Consider the following 17,086-nt stretch of genomic DNA (forward strand, 5'->3'; position numbering starts at 1 on the left):
TGGTCCAAATTATACTGGTTGAGAACTAAGAGATAATTCCCTTAGCTGAGTCTTAACTGGCTTCAGTCTGACTTTCTGAAAGTCAAAAAGTTAGGGATTTAGTAATAAGAAAGATAAACTTTAAAGGACTCTGATCTTTAAAGAGGAATGCTGATTCAGGAATGCTAATTGAAATCTGCAAAATCACAGTTAAACTCGATGTAGATTTGTTTGTTAGATTCTGAGATTCCAGAAGTTAGGGGAAAGTACGTGATGAACAAAATTAGGTATATTTCTTATGTGAGATATGAATGGATTGAACTTGTTATGTCCATAGGCTGAATCTAAATACACTCAAAAAGAGGTTTGTTTGTTTGTTTTTTCAAAGAGTTTTCATTAATTCTTAGACAATTGATTAAATATATACTAAGAGGAAATAAAGGTTTTGGGAACATCGTCCTCAGTCTTCCTGGCAATGTATCAAAGGTGACAGTGATGATAGCATATCCCATGATGCTCTCCTAGAGGAAATATTAGGTGATTTTCAAGTCTTCAAATTCCCGGAGATGACTAATGTGGGGAGTTGGTGAAACTGGTGAATTATTTATTTTGGTCTGTGACAGGTGAAGGCATACCTATGATACAGGCTTCAACAGAGAAGGACTGTCAGATGGGTACCCAAATATAATTTTCTGAGACTTTCTCGATGAGAGTCTCGCATCCATATTTGGAAGAGGTTATGAGAGGGGCGAAGTGATGAATGCAGATTGCTGTGGTTATTAATGAAGCATAAAATTGGAAAGAGATATTAACTTGTCAAGAAGGTGTAAATGAAAAGACAAAAGGATCAATGTAGCATGAACAGGCAGGATGTGCGCACCAGGGCAAAGGAAGCTGGGCGGCAGGGGAGGTAAGTCACAGAACAAGAGGATAATAAACCACTACCTTGGCAGAGTGGTTGCTCACAGAGACAGTGTTGAGTTCTGGGGCACAGCTGTCCCAAAGCGTGTGAGCACAAGGTCATAAATGGAAAAAAGGGAAATAATGGAGAAGAAATTCATTTGGTGGCCATCATAGAGACCGTGCTTGAAGAGGTTCAAAACAGGAGAAAGGTAACAAGTTCGAGGAGAAGTGCAAGGGGAGGCTGCCCTGGGAAACACAGGGAAGGAGAGGAAACAAATGTATACTGAGTATCTACTAGAAGGCAAGCAGAAACTGTTGGTGCAGCTCTTTTGATGCCTCTGTAGTAACTCAGGCTTTTTCAGTGCAGTTAGCTCAAACTTCCCTCTCGAAGTGTATGTTAACTAGTTATGAAACAATAAAATAATGTGCAAAAATGACATACTTGATTCTCGCCTATGAGAGACTTCCATTTTCTCCTTTGTTAATTTCTACATCATTTGAGTTTTTATTAAGTATGTATTGCTTTTATAACAAGACAAAACCGGAAAAATTCTATCAGGGTGCGATTAGCTTCCGCGGATAACCCACCCATACTACAAAATAATTACTGTAAAGGGGTGTATTCATGTTAAATAAAATGTATCAATAATAGTCATAGAAATAATAATATGATAAAAACATGAGCATGTTACTTCTCACACTCACAGAAAACACATCACACTCACATTTTCCTTAGAGGTCAGGCTTAAAACCTGACTCCTACCCCAAATAAATTATATAAACGTAAGTGTGGCTCCACTGTTGGCTGCACACCATAAAAAAATCTATGAAGTTGTATTAAGGTTATAGAGGCTTTGATGACTGGTGTGGATGGTATGAGTAGGCAGGGGCACTGAAATTTCCCACTCTGCCTTATTTACCATTAATTATTCGGTAGTTATCAGAAGAGCCCCATGGGGGGTGTCTGGGTGGCTCAGTTGGTTAAGCATCTGCCTTTGGCTGAGGTCATGATCCCAGGGTCCTGGGATCAAGCCTCTCACTGAGCCCCTCATTGAGCCCTGCATCTGGCTCCTTGCTCAGTGGAGAGCCTTCTTCTCCCTTTCCTTCTGGCAGTCTCTCCCACTGCTTGTTCTCTCTCTCTCTGTCAAATGAATAAACAAAATCTTAAAAAAAAATAAAGTCTCCACAATTTGAATTCCTGAATATTTGCCTATGGCCTTTCCCTGTAATCCTTCTTATAGTCTAGCTCAACTTGTGTGGTTAGTTCTCAAATTCAGTGTACATAAGAATTACCATACAAAGTGGCATACACAAAACCACATATCCTATAATTTGTGGGTAATTCAAGGGATTTTTCAGAGATAATTTTGTTTGTACTTAATTTTTGTCTCACTTGCTGATTCTACAACCACCCTATTCCTTTGTGTAGTATGAGATTTGGCTCCACTGGAGAGGGCTAGCAGAAATTTAACTGGGTACTCCCTTATGCCGCCTGAAGAAAAGAATAGGGAAAATCCTTGTGACTCATACACCCTCTCAACCATCCACAATTAGTATATATTAAATGCTTGATTTATTTAGTTTAACCAGAAATCCTATCAAAGTACAGGTATCCCTCCTTTATATTTTCTAATAGAAACTAGAGTTCCATTATTAAGCAATCAGGTCTATCTATTGGTCAAAAGCAAACAAGCATGACCATTGTAACTTTAAAAGAGGAATTAGCAAATTTGAGATGTAAGCCATTGAGGAATCCGGGAGATTCCCAGAGAATGAGCAGTGACTTTGGATAGAATGATTTATGGCCCTTTACAAGGTGAGTGGGGAACTAGATGGTTAAATGAAGATGGTCTGCCAGGGGCATTCTTAACCTGAGGGTGGGAGAGAAAGTGGTCAGATTGGCCTGGAATAGGAGGGCAGGTGAGACTCAAGGACGAGGTGAAGACAGGGTCCCCACGTTGGTGGTGCAAACTGTGGTCTGCACAAGAGCCCTGACTGGAGGAAGCAGAAAGGGACAGGAGCTGAAAGCCGGATTTGGGGACTTGGTAGGGCACGGTGCCTGCAGGGTTGGGGGCTGGAGCAGGGACTGACCTTTTCCCATATGCTGAGAGGCAAAAATAGGCCAGTGGTGAACAGGGAGGATGTTGGCTTCAAGCATTAAACTTCACACAAGTTTAAGGGGCAGTCATTTAGACAACATATCTTGTTTTCAAAATGGCTATGAGACGGCTAACATTTTAAGTTGTTAACTCACATTTGGCTTTCACTCTGAAGGCCTCCCTTCTGTCCCTGCTGGAGAGAAGTAAGTAGCATTCAGGTACACAGTTCTCTGAGATTTCCATAATTAGGAGAGGTGGAGCAGAGCAGGAAATCAAAAGTGACTATGATTATGCTGGCTTTTGTTAAGCATTTAGGGGAAAGGGATTTGTAGGTATAGACATAATGTCTTGGTAAACAAAGGGGAGGCACCAGATTTCTGTGGGCTGTGGGAAGGAGAGAATGAGAGAGAGAGAGAGAGAAATGAATTGGCTGATGGGTCTGTGTGGAATTTGAATACCAAGAAGAGTCTTGAACCTGTACCTAGCAGCTCCAAGTAGGAGGGAAGAGTTGTGTGTCTTACCTGGGACAACAGAACCAGAATTGGACTGGGAGATGACTCCATGCCCAAGCCTCTGCCTGATGGGAGCAGAACAGTGGGCATCTCAACATTACCCAGGGAGGGAGGACCAACCAGCAAGGCCCAACCCCTACTCCTACGTTGGCATTGTTTAAAACCAGTGATTCCTAGGGAAGACTGACATGAGGTTGTTTTCTTCCAATTTGGCAGAGAGGGATTTCAGAATAAAAAAATAATATAAAATGAATAAACACATTGACCTGAATATAAAATTCAAGGTTTTATACTCGATATTATATTGCTTCCTTTAAGTGACTATATCAACATGGCTGTATCAGAGCCCTGGGTCTTGCCTCCCATGTGCCAGGCACAGTGTGAAGCACATTCACACCTGTTCTTTCATCCCAACAGCACTGCATGGCAGATGTAATCACCTCGGTGTAGAGGTGAAACACGGTTGTTCAAAGACCCAGCAGGTTAGTGGGGGAGTGGGGATGCAAACCCGGGTCTGTTTTGCTTCCTGCATTATATACCTGTTATCTGTGGCGTGTCCCTAAGCTGAGAGACAAAGGGGGTATACTGGAGTTCTCAAAGGTAAAAAAACAAAAACAGATCTCAGTCCACTATAGTATTGCATCTCTCTCATTACCGAAAGCAGAGTAAATAAACACACACACACACACACACACATTCATGCACGTGAACAGTCAATTCCAAAATTCCCACCCAAGTATGAGCAAAAGAACAGATACACTTTAGCATTTATATTTTTTCAATGTCTAATTTCTCAAAGACCCAGGTTTGACTTAAATATTTATAATCAAGGTTTTGGATACATGGCTTGTGCCAACGCACAGGACCAGTTTACCTGGTTAGGGTCGGGGTCAACTTCATCCCAGTTGTGAGTGATATGGCCTTGGTTGATGGATTCAAAGGGCTTGTGAGACACTGAAGGTAGAATCCTATACAGCCAACTGGGGGAAACAAGGACACATAAGCCTTAGGGTGGTGTTATGAGGGATAGGCAGACTGGCTCAGGAAGTACCATCCGGAAGGTGCTCAAGTCAACAACGATTTGTGGGCTTTAATGTGAGAAACAATGACACAGCATCACTTCTTAATAGCCACTGCTGCTCATAGCCCTGGCCTTTTCCCATCTTTCCACTCTACCCATCACTCTTCAAACTGAGGCTCCTGGCTCTTGTGGTTCCCATACTAACAAAAAATGAAGAATTGTCTTTCCCAATGACAATTATAAAGGAAGGGGAAAAGTACCTTGAGGGATAAGTGTACAGGAAAATCCATAGAAAAACATCAGTGTGTATATGTCATTGGATACTAATTCTTACTCTGGAAAGTGAGGACAATGAATCCTACAAAGATTGAGAGAATATGGTAGTTTCTTTGCTATTTTTGAGAAATTAAAAAAAAATTATAACAGTAATACATGCTATTGGTAGAGATAATTTAAGTAATTCAAATTCCCTAAGGGTAAATGGGTCCTTCAATTTCTCTTTCAATTTCTTCGGGTCCAATTACCAGCACCATCAGAGCTTACCAATGTTCCTGTGTATTCTCAGATATCACCAGTGCATATATAAAAAAAAATTGCCACATCATTGTACCACTTTATTCTCACAACAATAATGAGTGAGAGTGACTGATGACTCAAGTCTTCAGAAATATGGGGTATTATTTTTTTTAAAAGATTTTATTTATTTATTTGACAGACAAGTAGGCAGAGAGGCAGGCAGACAGAGGGGGAAAAGCAGGCTCCCTGCTGAGCAGAGAGCCCGCTGCGGGGGTTCAATCCCAGGACCTGAGCCGAAGGCAGAGGCTTTAACCCACTGAGCCACCCAGGCGCCCCTGGGGTATTATTAAAAATAATTTTGGCCTTATAGGTAACAAATAGTATCTCATTTTTATTTTGTATTTCCTTTATTATGAGTAAGGTCGAGAATCTGTATGTTTATTGGTCCTTTGTAATTTTACTATGAGTTACTTGTGTCCTTTACCATTTTTCTATTGGGTTTTTTATTTTTTTGATATTAATTTGTAAGATGTTTAGGAAATTAACACTCTGTACTCCAACATCATAAGATCTGTGCATATATTCTTATAGTAAGTATACTTGTAATTTTATTTTCTTTTTTCTTTCCTCTCTTCCTCCCTCCCTCCCTTCCTTCCTTTTCAAGTTTTATTATCTGTATACATCAAGGCCGGAGACAAAGATCCCCCTGCCAGGACCCAGACCTCAGGCTTCAGGAAGAGAAGAAGACTCTGATGCATAAGTCCTGAAGGACACCAGGAGAACTGTCCAGAAGTTGAGAGGGACTCTGAAACTCGCCAAGGGGGACCATGTCTTTTCAGAGGCCATCACTGTGGCAGTGTACAGAATGATAAGGAGCACTACCTCTGACAATGGAAGACCAGACCTGCTTGAACAGGCTGTGGCCCCTTAAGCCCTCGGTCAGTCTACTTCAAGGGCTGGAGTCTGCCTGGCCCCACAATGAACCGTTTGGGAGATAAAAGGGGTAGATTTGTCTAGTGTCCATTTGATTCCTCCACTTTTAAATGATACGACCTTAGACCTTGGACTTCAGGCTATGAATAAACTGAGTTTCTGCAGCTTCCAGTAGTGTCTAGAGTTAAGGGAACGTATGTGTATCTTAGAAGCAACTGTGTGATCCCGGGCAAGTTACAAAAATTCCCTGATCCTGTTTCTTATCCTTATCTCCTAGGATTGCAAGGATTCGGCTTATGTATCTAGAATGACTCACACACAGTAGGTGCTCACTTACTAGATATAAGTTGAATTGTCTGCCTATCCCTAATCATCCGGGTTTTTATCATGGTCCAGATTTTCCACATTCTCTGTCTTGACTCTCCCCTCAGTACCTAAGGGCTCAGCTAACTAATCAGATAAAAATTAAACCTTGGCGGTTATAATCTCTGATAGTTTTGTGAGAACCCACCAATCTGTGGTTTAAATTAGTAGTGACTCACTCTAAGAATCCCAGGCTTGCTCACCTATGGAGGGAGCTGGTTCTTTCTTTCCACTTGGGATTTTGAGCATTTTCACAAAATTATTGTGGATACCTTTGCAGAGTTCTAAACAGATGGGTGAGCCAGGCCTAGTGTCCCTTATTTTTTAGCTGTTTACAAAACTCCCCAGGCAGCACTACATTGCCCTGGACAGAGATTTAATTCTGATTCAAGGAATGGTGCCAGCTTCTTAATGAAATGCCAACAGCTCCTTTTCAGCCTCCTGGAACAGAGCTAAGCTCCTGCTGGCTGAAGATATCGCTGAATAATGGGGGTAGGCAGCAGAATCTGGAGTCCAGGTGTCCCATTAGCGAATGGGCCGTAAAATCACAAACATAGTCATGGAGGCTAGGTTGTCATAAATTAGAATGGACCGAAATTGTCAGTGTGCTAACCTTACCTTGACTGTTTGGGATTGTAAAGAAAGAGATGATTAAATAGCAATAGAATTAACCCCCAATTTTGGGAAGTATGAGAAACTCTCTCTTCTTCTCTCCATGCCCATAGCTATCAAGAGAGAAGCAATATTGATATGGACACGATAGCATAGCACTTGCCATAGTTCACACTGAGTTCTCTGACACAATCTAGAGATACCGGGCACTACGGGAAGAACTCTGCTATGGCAACAGTAATGATGATCAGAAAAATTAATGTTCATTGAGCCAGGCAATGTGCTAAGTATTTTATAGGCATTCTTTCCTTTAATCCTCACCACAACTATGAAATAGGTACTTTCATTATCTCTTTTACAAATGAGGAACTAGAGGCTCTGGGAGGGTAGATGACTTGCCCACGGTCACACAGCTGAAAAGAGAAGGAGGCAGGATTTAAACTCAGGGGACCTTACCCCAGAGTGGGCATAATCAACCACCAAAGAGAACCATCTTTTTTATTTGTGTGGTCCATTGTGCTGTTGTACTGGTTATCTCTTTTGCTTCTCAGGAGGAGTCTATGGAGGTATACCCCGTCCTTCCCACTAAGCAGTACCAGACCAACTGCCCTCATCCCAGATCTCCAATATCAGGAGCAGCCCTCCTCACAGAGGCCCTAGCCTGATATTCCTATAATTTGACACTACTCGATTAAGCCATAGCACTTACTGCCTCCCTAAACCACACATCTATTGCATTCAACCTGCCCCATGGGAGTCAATCAAGGGAATGAGTTCATTGACCTGGCTTGTGGGATTAGAGCAAACATGGAAAATGACACATTGTGCTAATGAATGTGCTTGGTTTCCAACAAAGGCAAATTCCAAAGAGTAAAACCTTATTAATTCAAACCACAAGGGGCCATAATACTTGACCTTTCAACTGCCCAAGCTTAGTTATCCAATATTTTTATGCAAAGAACATAATACTTCATAATACTTCAGTCTTCTAGAGAAGGTATACTGAATCATCTATAATTCTGAGTTAACCATTATTTAAAAAAAAAAAAAATCAAGTAAACCAAAATTGAAAACTCAACCGGACAGTTTATTGAGGACATTTTCTTAGGGGAAGGCCAGTTTATTAGGGACATTTTCTTCTGAATATAAGTGAGAATTTATAAATGGAGCTGGACGTGTGTGTTTTCCAGACTCCATGCAACCTGTCTCTCACTTCCACCAGTCACTTGATACTAGCTGGAGCTGAGGCCCATCCCCTGATCTCACCCAGAGCACAGCCTGTGAAGAGCAGAATTTTGGGCAGCCGTGGAAGGCTATGGCCCAGCGTAGGAGCCAGCACTAAGCACTAGTCATAAATCCCACAGTCTGCAGGTCAGAATTATCCTAATACTGTACCTTCTTTTATTTGTGCTCCGTGGACAAGTGAAAGCAGATCCTGAGAGCTGCTCAGCATACAGATTGTAAGGGCAGACTTGAGGATTGTTCTAAAACAAAGGAGGCGGTAAACAACATCACTTCAATCAGAAAACCATCCTAACCTTCCCACCAAGCAATTCAGTGGGGACATTCTGTCCTGGATGGGGACGCTCTGGAGCACTGCACACGACCATCCCTAACCCATACATACTTTTTGTAGCAAATGTTTAGGTGACTTTCCCCTTGATTAGAAAAGTGAAACCTGCATAATGTAGAACATTTATAAAATATAACCTGTTATCTCACCATCCAGAAATAACCCAATGTTAACACACTGGTATATTTCCTTCCATTCTTATCCTCCAAGATGGGGATCCCGTGATGAATGATGTGTGTAGTCCTATAATGATCACAACTTTTTTTTTAAAGAGCAAATATTTATATCATGAGCATTTTTTCATGCTATAAAATATTCTTCAAAATTTTCAAAAAAAATTTTTGTTTGCCATATTTTTGCTCTTGTAACCAACACTAGGGTAAACATCTTTGTGAATACATTTTTAGGACTGGTTATTTTCTTATCACTGTGATATCTCTGACTGTTCAAAGGGGACTGTAAGGAAGTTCTCTTAACCTTGAGCCTAGGGGATTCTCCTGAAAGTCCTGGAGTTAGTCTTACTATTTCAGATTCGGTGCTTTCCCATAAGTAGTCACCACCCCATTTTAATCTTTGTATTGTCATTGTTCTGTATCCTAACTGTCTTAAAGATTTGTGAAACTCCTAGACAATTTCAGGAACAATGGTGGGTGGAGGTGCTTTGGCCTGAGGGCTATTTATTCATTCCTATAATTCAGAGCTCTCTGAGCTAATATTCCATTCATTCATACCTGTCCTTCTGGCAGGGCACCTGGGCAGCGAGGGTCTTCCGAGGCACACTCGTTCCCAAATCCAGGAATGTACTACATATGACAAAGACACAAAGGCTATCATTAACAGGATTAAAAGAGTATGTCACAACATTGATAGTCTAAATGAAAGTAAGAATTTCCATATGGACATGTGTTTGTGTATGATGTTCATATAGAATATGTTTTCTTTTGTCTCAGCATGTGGGCCATTCAGGAAAGGAAATAAGCTCTGTGTGAATTTTAAAGACCTCCAATCAATTGGGAGAAGACTGAGGTATATTGCATAGACTCTCCACCCTTAGCTGTACTTAGTTGATTTATAGGCTTGTTCTTAACGATCCCACTCCAAGAACAGCTTCTTTAATTCTTTTTTCCAGCAGGGAGTTCTGGAGAATGGAAATAACTCAGGCATCCCGTCATCTCCAGATTCTCGGGATCTTGCTGGGCCTGAATGGCAACCTCCCTGAGTGGGGAGCCCCATTCCCCTCCACACTCTGAAATAAGCAGCTGGGAAGAGGCAATACGGATCCAATCTACAGCAAACCCTTATTATCTGGTTCACCTATGGAACACTTGTGTATATATTTCTATTTTTGTGGTACATGAAAACACATTTGAAGACATGAGAGGCTTTCAGGAGGAGTGTCAGACCAAGCCTGTCCACCATGGTACAATGGCATCTACTTGAGTGCCAGCTTTTTACTCTGTACCCAGAGGGGAAAAAAGTTAGGGATTTTCTCAACAAAGCAAAGTATGGGAGCCCCTGTATTTACTCTTACAACACTTAACACACCTGTGAGTTCTTACTCACTGTCTGGCTTCTCTGTCAGTTGATAAGACCCATGGAATCTGTGACTAGAACAGTCCTGTTTACCTGCATGTGCTCTGTGCCTGATTTACCAGAAAGTACTCAAGAGATATATATTGTCTGATTTAGCCTTTCCTTTAGAGTCTATTCTGAGTGTATGTGTGATGCTTAAAGTGGGGTTAGAACCCACTTTCTTCTAACTTAAATATTTAAAAAAATGGCCATTTTCTTCCCAGAGTTGTTCCTAATAAATGTACTTAATTTTAGCCTAGGATAATGAAAGTGCAGTCTTACTCAGTGAGTGAAATGCCACCATCTGAGCACATGTCTTTAAGAGATATAAGAAGGATGTAAGTGGGTGGAGGGTAAGCCCTCCAGAGTTCTCAGCAGCATGGAGAAGGATGAGCTAAATGCAATATGCCCGGATGTGTAAGCAACGATCAGCCGATAACTGCTATATTGGGGAGGAATATCAAATATGAAAAGTTATGACCTACAAAGCAATGGAAGCTAAATTATTCTTTTTGCCTCCAGACACAATTTTTTTTTTTTTTTTTGTATATGTGAAAATCTGTCAGCACTAAAAACACCGAGTTATATTATACACAGATAGGTTAACAGCAGCAACATGCAGTTTGGACTGATTTCTTTGGGAAATGGCCGAGCATCCAGCATTCCGGCTCTCCACTGAATACAATTTTCTTCTTTCAGAATGGACCTCATGCTCACCGTCAGTGGGATTGAATTTGAGCTGCTGAGAAATGGTAATGATCCCAAATTATCTTCAATTCCATAGAATGGAATTTTAGACCAGTCTGTGACTGAAGTCGCTGAGCATTACAGCGCCTTCACTTTGCTCAACTGCCGTATTGTTTCTCTCTGCAAGAGAGGCCGGGAGGTTTGAGTGCTGAGGAATACGGCGGAACCTTCTCCAGGCATGGGTGGGTTTACTTATTAATACCTTCCCCATTCTTCCCAACTGCTGGTCTCAGAACAGAGTCGAGTTATATGTATTTTTGGAACAAGGGAAAAGACACTTAGTATATGTAGTGCTTAAGCATTTGCTTCTGACTGCTTTAAAAAATAGAAAAGAAAGGAGAAAGAACAGCTGGTAGTTTGGAAGGGAGCCACCCAGCTCCGAGAGAGGTGTGAGTTCTGAGCCGGTTTCTGCATCTAAGCTGTGGTGCATTGGCAGAAGAGGAGGCGGAAAATGCTGACTCACTCTCCAGTCAGTCGGCTTTCCTAATCCTTGGAGAGAAGAATTACAGATGAGTTTATTAGAGCTTTCAAATGCCATGTCCCTTACTGCCGAAGGCACCTGACTTGAGGAAGCAGTATTCTGCAGCTGCTTTCCCAAGGCGCCGAGATCAAGGGCAGAATCGGGACTCTGCTTATATCAGCTGTGAAAATCCAAGCGTTCAACCCCAGCTGGTTCAGTGACTGTGTACAAATACACCTTATGCAAGAAGAAAAGAAAATCTAACATTAAGCAAGTGAGTTTGTATGTTTCCTTCAGTCCAGGTTCCTGAATAACTGGACCCGACATAAAAATACGATTTCACTTTTTTCTGAGAGAATGATCTGAATCTTTTCTAAATGAAAGGGCAGGTCACGGGGCTCCATGTGACTTCAGTGCTGCTGGTGGTCTGGCAGCTGCCTAGTATACTGCTTTTTAATCCTTATCTGGTCCCCGAGTTGTGCTCTGTGTGTCAGAGTAGGTTTATGAGGTGCTCTCTCTGGACTCTGATTCTGGGTAACACCCCGGTGGGATGAGCAGATGGTGTACCTCACTGCCTTCCACTGAGCCTAAAGGAAAGAGAGAGAAGTCAGGGTGGAGATGCAATTTGAGCTACCTTGTTCCTGTGGAAAGAGTCCAGTATTTCTGATGAACTGTGATGGGAACAGAGAGCAGAGGTTGTTGGGGACTTGCAGGTGATTGTGGTAGGCTGAGTCATGACCCTCAGAGTTATGTCTGTCGGAATCCCTGGGACCTGTGAGTGTGACTTCATATACTCAAAGAGACTTTGCAGATGTGGGTGAAGTAAGAATCTTGAGATGAGTTACCTGGATTAACTGGGTGCACCATAATTATAATCACGTGTCCTCCATAGAGGCAGGGAGAGAGAGATCTGATTACAGGAGAGGAAAAGGCAGTGCCATGAGGAGAGCAGAGGCTGGGGTGGTGCCTATCCAAGATGGAGAAGGGGCCTCCGTCACAGAATGAGGGCAGTCTGGGGAAGCTGGATTTTGGCCCCGGGAAACTGACGTACATTTTTGATCCCCAGAATTGTAAGAGAATAATATGTGTTGTTTTAAGCCACTAAATTTATGGTCATTTGTTACAGCAGAAATAGGAAACAAATAGAATGACAGTATTAGGAGGTCCCACCTCTGGGGGAGAATAGAATTACCCCCAGAAATTGGTTAAACACAGACCCAGACCTAATGAATCGAAATATTTGGTGGGGTGGGAGGGGGAGGGCAAAGTTTGGATATTAAACAGCCCTTCATTTTAGAAATGAGGAAATCAAGATTTGTCGAAGTGAAGCAATGTAAGAACATGGGGTGATCTTTTTGAAATTTAATTTTATTATTTTATCTTTTGAATTTTCTTCCCCAGTTATGCTGCTTTTATGTAAATGTGATTTCATTTGAGGCTTTGTGTTGATATATCTATTAAAATGAGGAAATAAAAGCTGAGAAGCATATTTTTTTTGACTTATATAATGTTTATTGATTAGAATGATGCAATCTGGCTCTCCGTATTTGGATTCCTGATCTCTAGAGCTAACCTTTGCTTGTGGAGATTAGACAGCAGGCAGGGAAGAAAGCCTTTGAAATTGAGAACAAAGACCAGCATGCAATTTACATTGGTCTGCTGGTGCTGTGCATAATAAGTTGCTAAAAATTTCAGCAGGATAGGACTTTAGATATAATTTATTTATAAATGGTAAGGATGTTTCCAACCCCTGCTGAACTCTCCCATAGGATTTTCATCAGGGAACAGTTTTTTAGGCACTCTCCTTCTTCTGAGACTTCAGCTACCACCATTGATATGATGACCTGTCATATCTATTCTCCCCGCCCTACCCACTCCCTGAGATCCAGATCCATACATCCTACCACATCCTGGGTATCTCAGCTTGGCTGTCCCTTCAGCTGCAGCTCTCTTGGCTCCCAGAACATTCTGGGCTGTCTGCAGGTGCCATGCCTTTGCACTCAGTGTTTCCTCTAGCACCCACCTCTTTTCATTTAACCAACTTCTACTTCTCCCTTGAGACTCAGCTCAGAAACAGCCTCCTTCAAGAAGTTTCTCTTGACCCTACCTAGTCCAGACTCAGTTCCTTTCTGATATTAATCTGTGGCACCAGTACTAACACATAATATTTGCTGAATGAAAGAATGAGCGTTCTTTTGCAGCCTTTCTAACTCTTGGTCAGGCATGAAGATAAGCTCATTTTCCTCAGTGTGGAGTGATTTCAGGATCCCGATCAACTAGGTAGATGTTTGATTCTTCAAGATCAGTATCAGCTGAAGGACATTAGGGAAGTGCTCAAACTCTGTATCCTGAAAGAAGCCTGCAGTGTGGCCCACTTGGCTTGAGTAAAAGTTCTGGGCAGTTCTATTCAGTTCCACATGCATGGGTCGGGCCCTGATATTAGGTATGGTTTTAGACACTAGGGGAAAAAATCCCTTTACCCGGACTGAAGGCATTCAGTTCATTAGATGCCACTAAAGCTCCTTTTGGAGCCTGGGATCTGGATTCAGACAAACCAGGTTCTGATCCAGTCTCCATCACTTGGAAGCAGTGACCTTGGGCAAGTCACTTAATCTCTCCTAACTTTCCTTCCCTTATAGGTTAAATAGAAACAAGAGGGCCTATATCCTGGATTTATTTTGAGGATTACAATATGAGTTAATTCATTAATAGCACATAACCCACATGTACTTTTCAATTGCACATTAAATAATAAAAAGTACTTATTTCCTAGAGGAAGTGCTAGGGCCTCTACTGGCCAAGGGCCGATTGTGGTTCCTCAAAATAATTGACTGGATAAAGCAAATCTAATTGGTCGGCTGGAGGCAGTCCAGGAAGCTGCAGCAATGGGAAGATGTCAGGGCTTTGGGGCTGGGAAGCAGACAGTGAGAAATGTGTCTGCCTATGGTGAAGGGGAGCACTGATGGTGTCCACGGGTTCCCACGACAACATTTCAAATGAACAAAGGCAAGAGATAGACAACAAAGGCTTCATCTCTTCTCTTTATCACCTCTCCCTCAACCCCCAGCCTCAGCCCCAGCCATGCCTGCGGACACAATGGCGAAGCCTCTGAACTCAGGGGTTTGGAACGGGACCTCGCTAAGTCCTTTCTGACCCTGGCACTCTGGAATTCTCGGAAGCTTCCACAGGTTCTGGCTGAAGAAGCTGCAGCAAACTTGGCAGAGAGTCTCTTACCTTCAACTCGGCCATTTTCCTTCTGCTGCAGGCGGGATGACTTCAGGAAACGCAGGCCCAGAGAGGGTATGAAGCCAAAATGCTTCTGTTCCTCCTTCAACCCACTCTCTAGATGTTATTCCCACCACTTCACTGTGCTCCCTGGTTAGCGGGCAGCTCAAACTAGAGACAAGAATTGGCTAACTGATAACTAGGGAGAAAGTCCAGCATGCTTATTTTCAAACTGCTTACACAATTGCCTTTGGTTTTTGTTAACCCCCAGCTGTTTCTGGAATAGTTTGCAGAGGCCTATCTTCTCTTCATCTGAGGTAAAGATTAGCCAATTACGTGTTCCAGTGAAAAGAAGGAGGCTTCTTACTAAAGTCAGAGAATGTAAAGCTCTCCAGGAAGGGAACTCTGGTAGTTAGTACCTGCTGTGTGTGGCAGAGGCTTCCCCACTCAGTCCGACTCAGGCCCGGAAGGAAGAGGGCAGAGTGTTCACTCTCTGCAGAGTGTGACAGAATGAACTGTGCTTGGACATAAGTGTTTACACACGACAGCTTGAAACAGGGATGGGGGCTAGACAGTGTCTGCATGTGCCTCCAAGGGAATAGCTGGGTGAACTTTCCAGAGCCTGAAGTGCTTCACTTAAAGCAAACCGAGATGTTTACTACCCTTCCTCTTCATTTCTTAAATACATGAAGTGTTTTTTATAAATTCATCAAGACTCTTGTTTCCTAATATGTTTATCCTTCTAAAAACAGACTGAGAGATTACTTTCCAGCTACCTTTTCTATGGCTCTTGGCTGTTCTCCTTAGCCATGGTCAGACATTCACTTCTTGTCTAACTGTATTCAGGAAGAAAGAAACCATATATCAAGTACCTGTTTGTGCCAGATTTCTCCACAGACATTATCTCATTTAATTTCACAAAAACAATCTTGTAAACTAAGTTTTATTATCACAAACTTTAATGCAACAGACCAGGCAGGAAATGTAGGCTAGGTGGTTTGTCAAGTTAAGACTTCTTTATGAAGCTCCAATTTTTAAACACTGGCAACCAGAAACAAATGAATGAATGAATGAATGAATGAATAAAACCATTGTGGTAGATTGCAAAAATGTCCACAATTTTCTTCCATCCTGGTATGCATGCTCTTTTGTAATGTTGACTTTGCTGCTCTCCCCAGTGAGAGTGATCTTTTTCTTGACTCCTTAAATCTTAAATTTTGGTTAAGAGCAAACACAACACAAGCAGGGGCTTGAAAAGTACTTGTGCCTCGGGATTTGTCCACTTCTTGAGATTACCATGCCAAGAAGCTGGGTTAGTCTCCTTGAGAAAGAGAAACCACACAAAGAGAGAGGTTTGGGCAGGTTAGTCAGCACTAACTGCTGGACATGTGAATGAAGCAATCGGTCTGCCAGATAATGACAGATATAGGAATGATCCCAGGTGAGAACAGCAGGAGAACCACTAGCAAAGCCTTGTCCAAATTACTGACTCATAGAATTGTAAGCAAACAGAATGGTGTGTTTTATGCTATTAAGTTTTGGGGTGGTTTGTTAAGCAGTGGGAGATAACAGATACAATGATGTAAAAAACATGCATGTAGGTTTGAAAATATGGGCTGCCAGTTTAGACCCTCTGCCCCACATAAATGGGTCTAAGTTCCCTCCAGAGGTCCCCAGGCTCCAGATACTGCAGTAGCAGCAGAATGATTTGCCTGTGTATGAGGCGTTAGCAGGGAGGGGGCCAGACTAAAGCAATAAATGACAGGTTGGTAGCACACTGTGTGGCTTGAAGCCCAAGTTCCAGGCAGTTATAGGACATCTCAGCATATGTCAGCATAGACAGATGACTCTCTGTTATTATGCAAGCTTCCCCGGAATTTATATACACACCTGGGAGGAAGTGGTGTGTGTTGAGGGAGGCCCTAGTTTTACTGAGTCTGTTTTTGTTATTACTGCAGTATGCAAACTCAAAATCAAAAATGAATTCAAGAAAAAATATTTCTTACATCTGAGTTTATGAGTTCTTTGGATCTTAAATCTATCGATCCTGGAAATTCATCTTTGATGGTTAGGGAAAAAAAGATGAGAGTCAATAAAAGGCAAGGGAAAAAAGCATTACTGCTTTATTTTTCCATAAATTCTTATGTTCTTTCCACTGAATCAGTTGTGAAAGCAGATTTAAGAAGCGTCTAAGTTCTTTCCTAAGGTGCAGGAGATTTCCAAAAACGTAAGAAAGTGGTCACAGATCCCTGACCGGATGAAAATTACTTTGAGGGGCTTGAAGATATTTGAAAATTGAATAACCTATCCCTGAACTTTATGGATTTCTCCCAACTGGCTTAACTGTATTTCCTTTTTCTGTTCTTATGATTGTGACGCAATAAAACATGTTTTTGTGTAACTACTATGTGCCACGCACTGTGCTATATACACAGGGGATATGAGAATAAATAAAACTCAGGAATTATTTGATTTTATGCCCGATGATTTTCCATCTTAATTAATGCAATCACACACTCATTGCTTTATTTTACAATTTTTGAGGACCTGCTATGTGCCAGACCTTTTGAG

The 17,086-nt window shown here is 41.9% G+C and overlaps 1 protein-coding gene across 1 annotated transcript in view; it reads right to left on the reverse strand.

Moving 5' to 3' along the window:
- The window catches only part of HGD (homogentisate 1,2-dioxygenase), a 42,901-nt gene extending 27,927 nt beyond the window's left edge, over positions 1–14,974 (reverse strand). The window contains exons 1-4 of the mRNA XM_080815578.1: positions 14,525–14,974; positions 9,243–9,314; positions 8,334–8,422; positions 4,368–4,473 (exon numbers count right to left, since the gene is read on the reverse strand). Coding sequence (XP_080671704.1) covers positions 4,368–4,473; positions 8,334–8,422; positions 9,243–9,314; positions 14,525–14,539 — 282 coding nt within the window. The 5' untranslated portion in view covers positions 14,540–14,974. The remainder of the gene's footprint in view (positions 1–4,367; positions 4,474–8,333; positions 8,423–9,242; positions 9,315–14,524) is intronic.
- Positions 14,975–17,086: the final 2,112 nt, after the last annotated feature.

Source organism: Martes martes (genome assembly GCF_963455335.1).
Source record: "Martes martes genome assembly, chromosome: 1".
NCBI classification, from domain to species: domain Eukaryota; kingdom Metazoa; phylum Chordata; class Mammalia; order Carnivora; family Mustelidae; genus Martes; species Martes martes.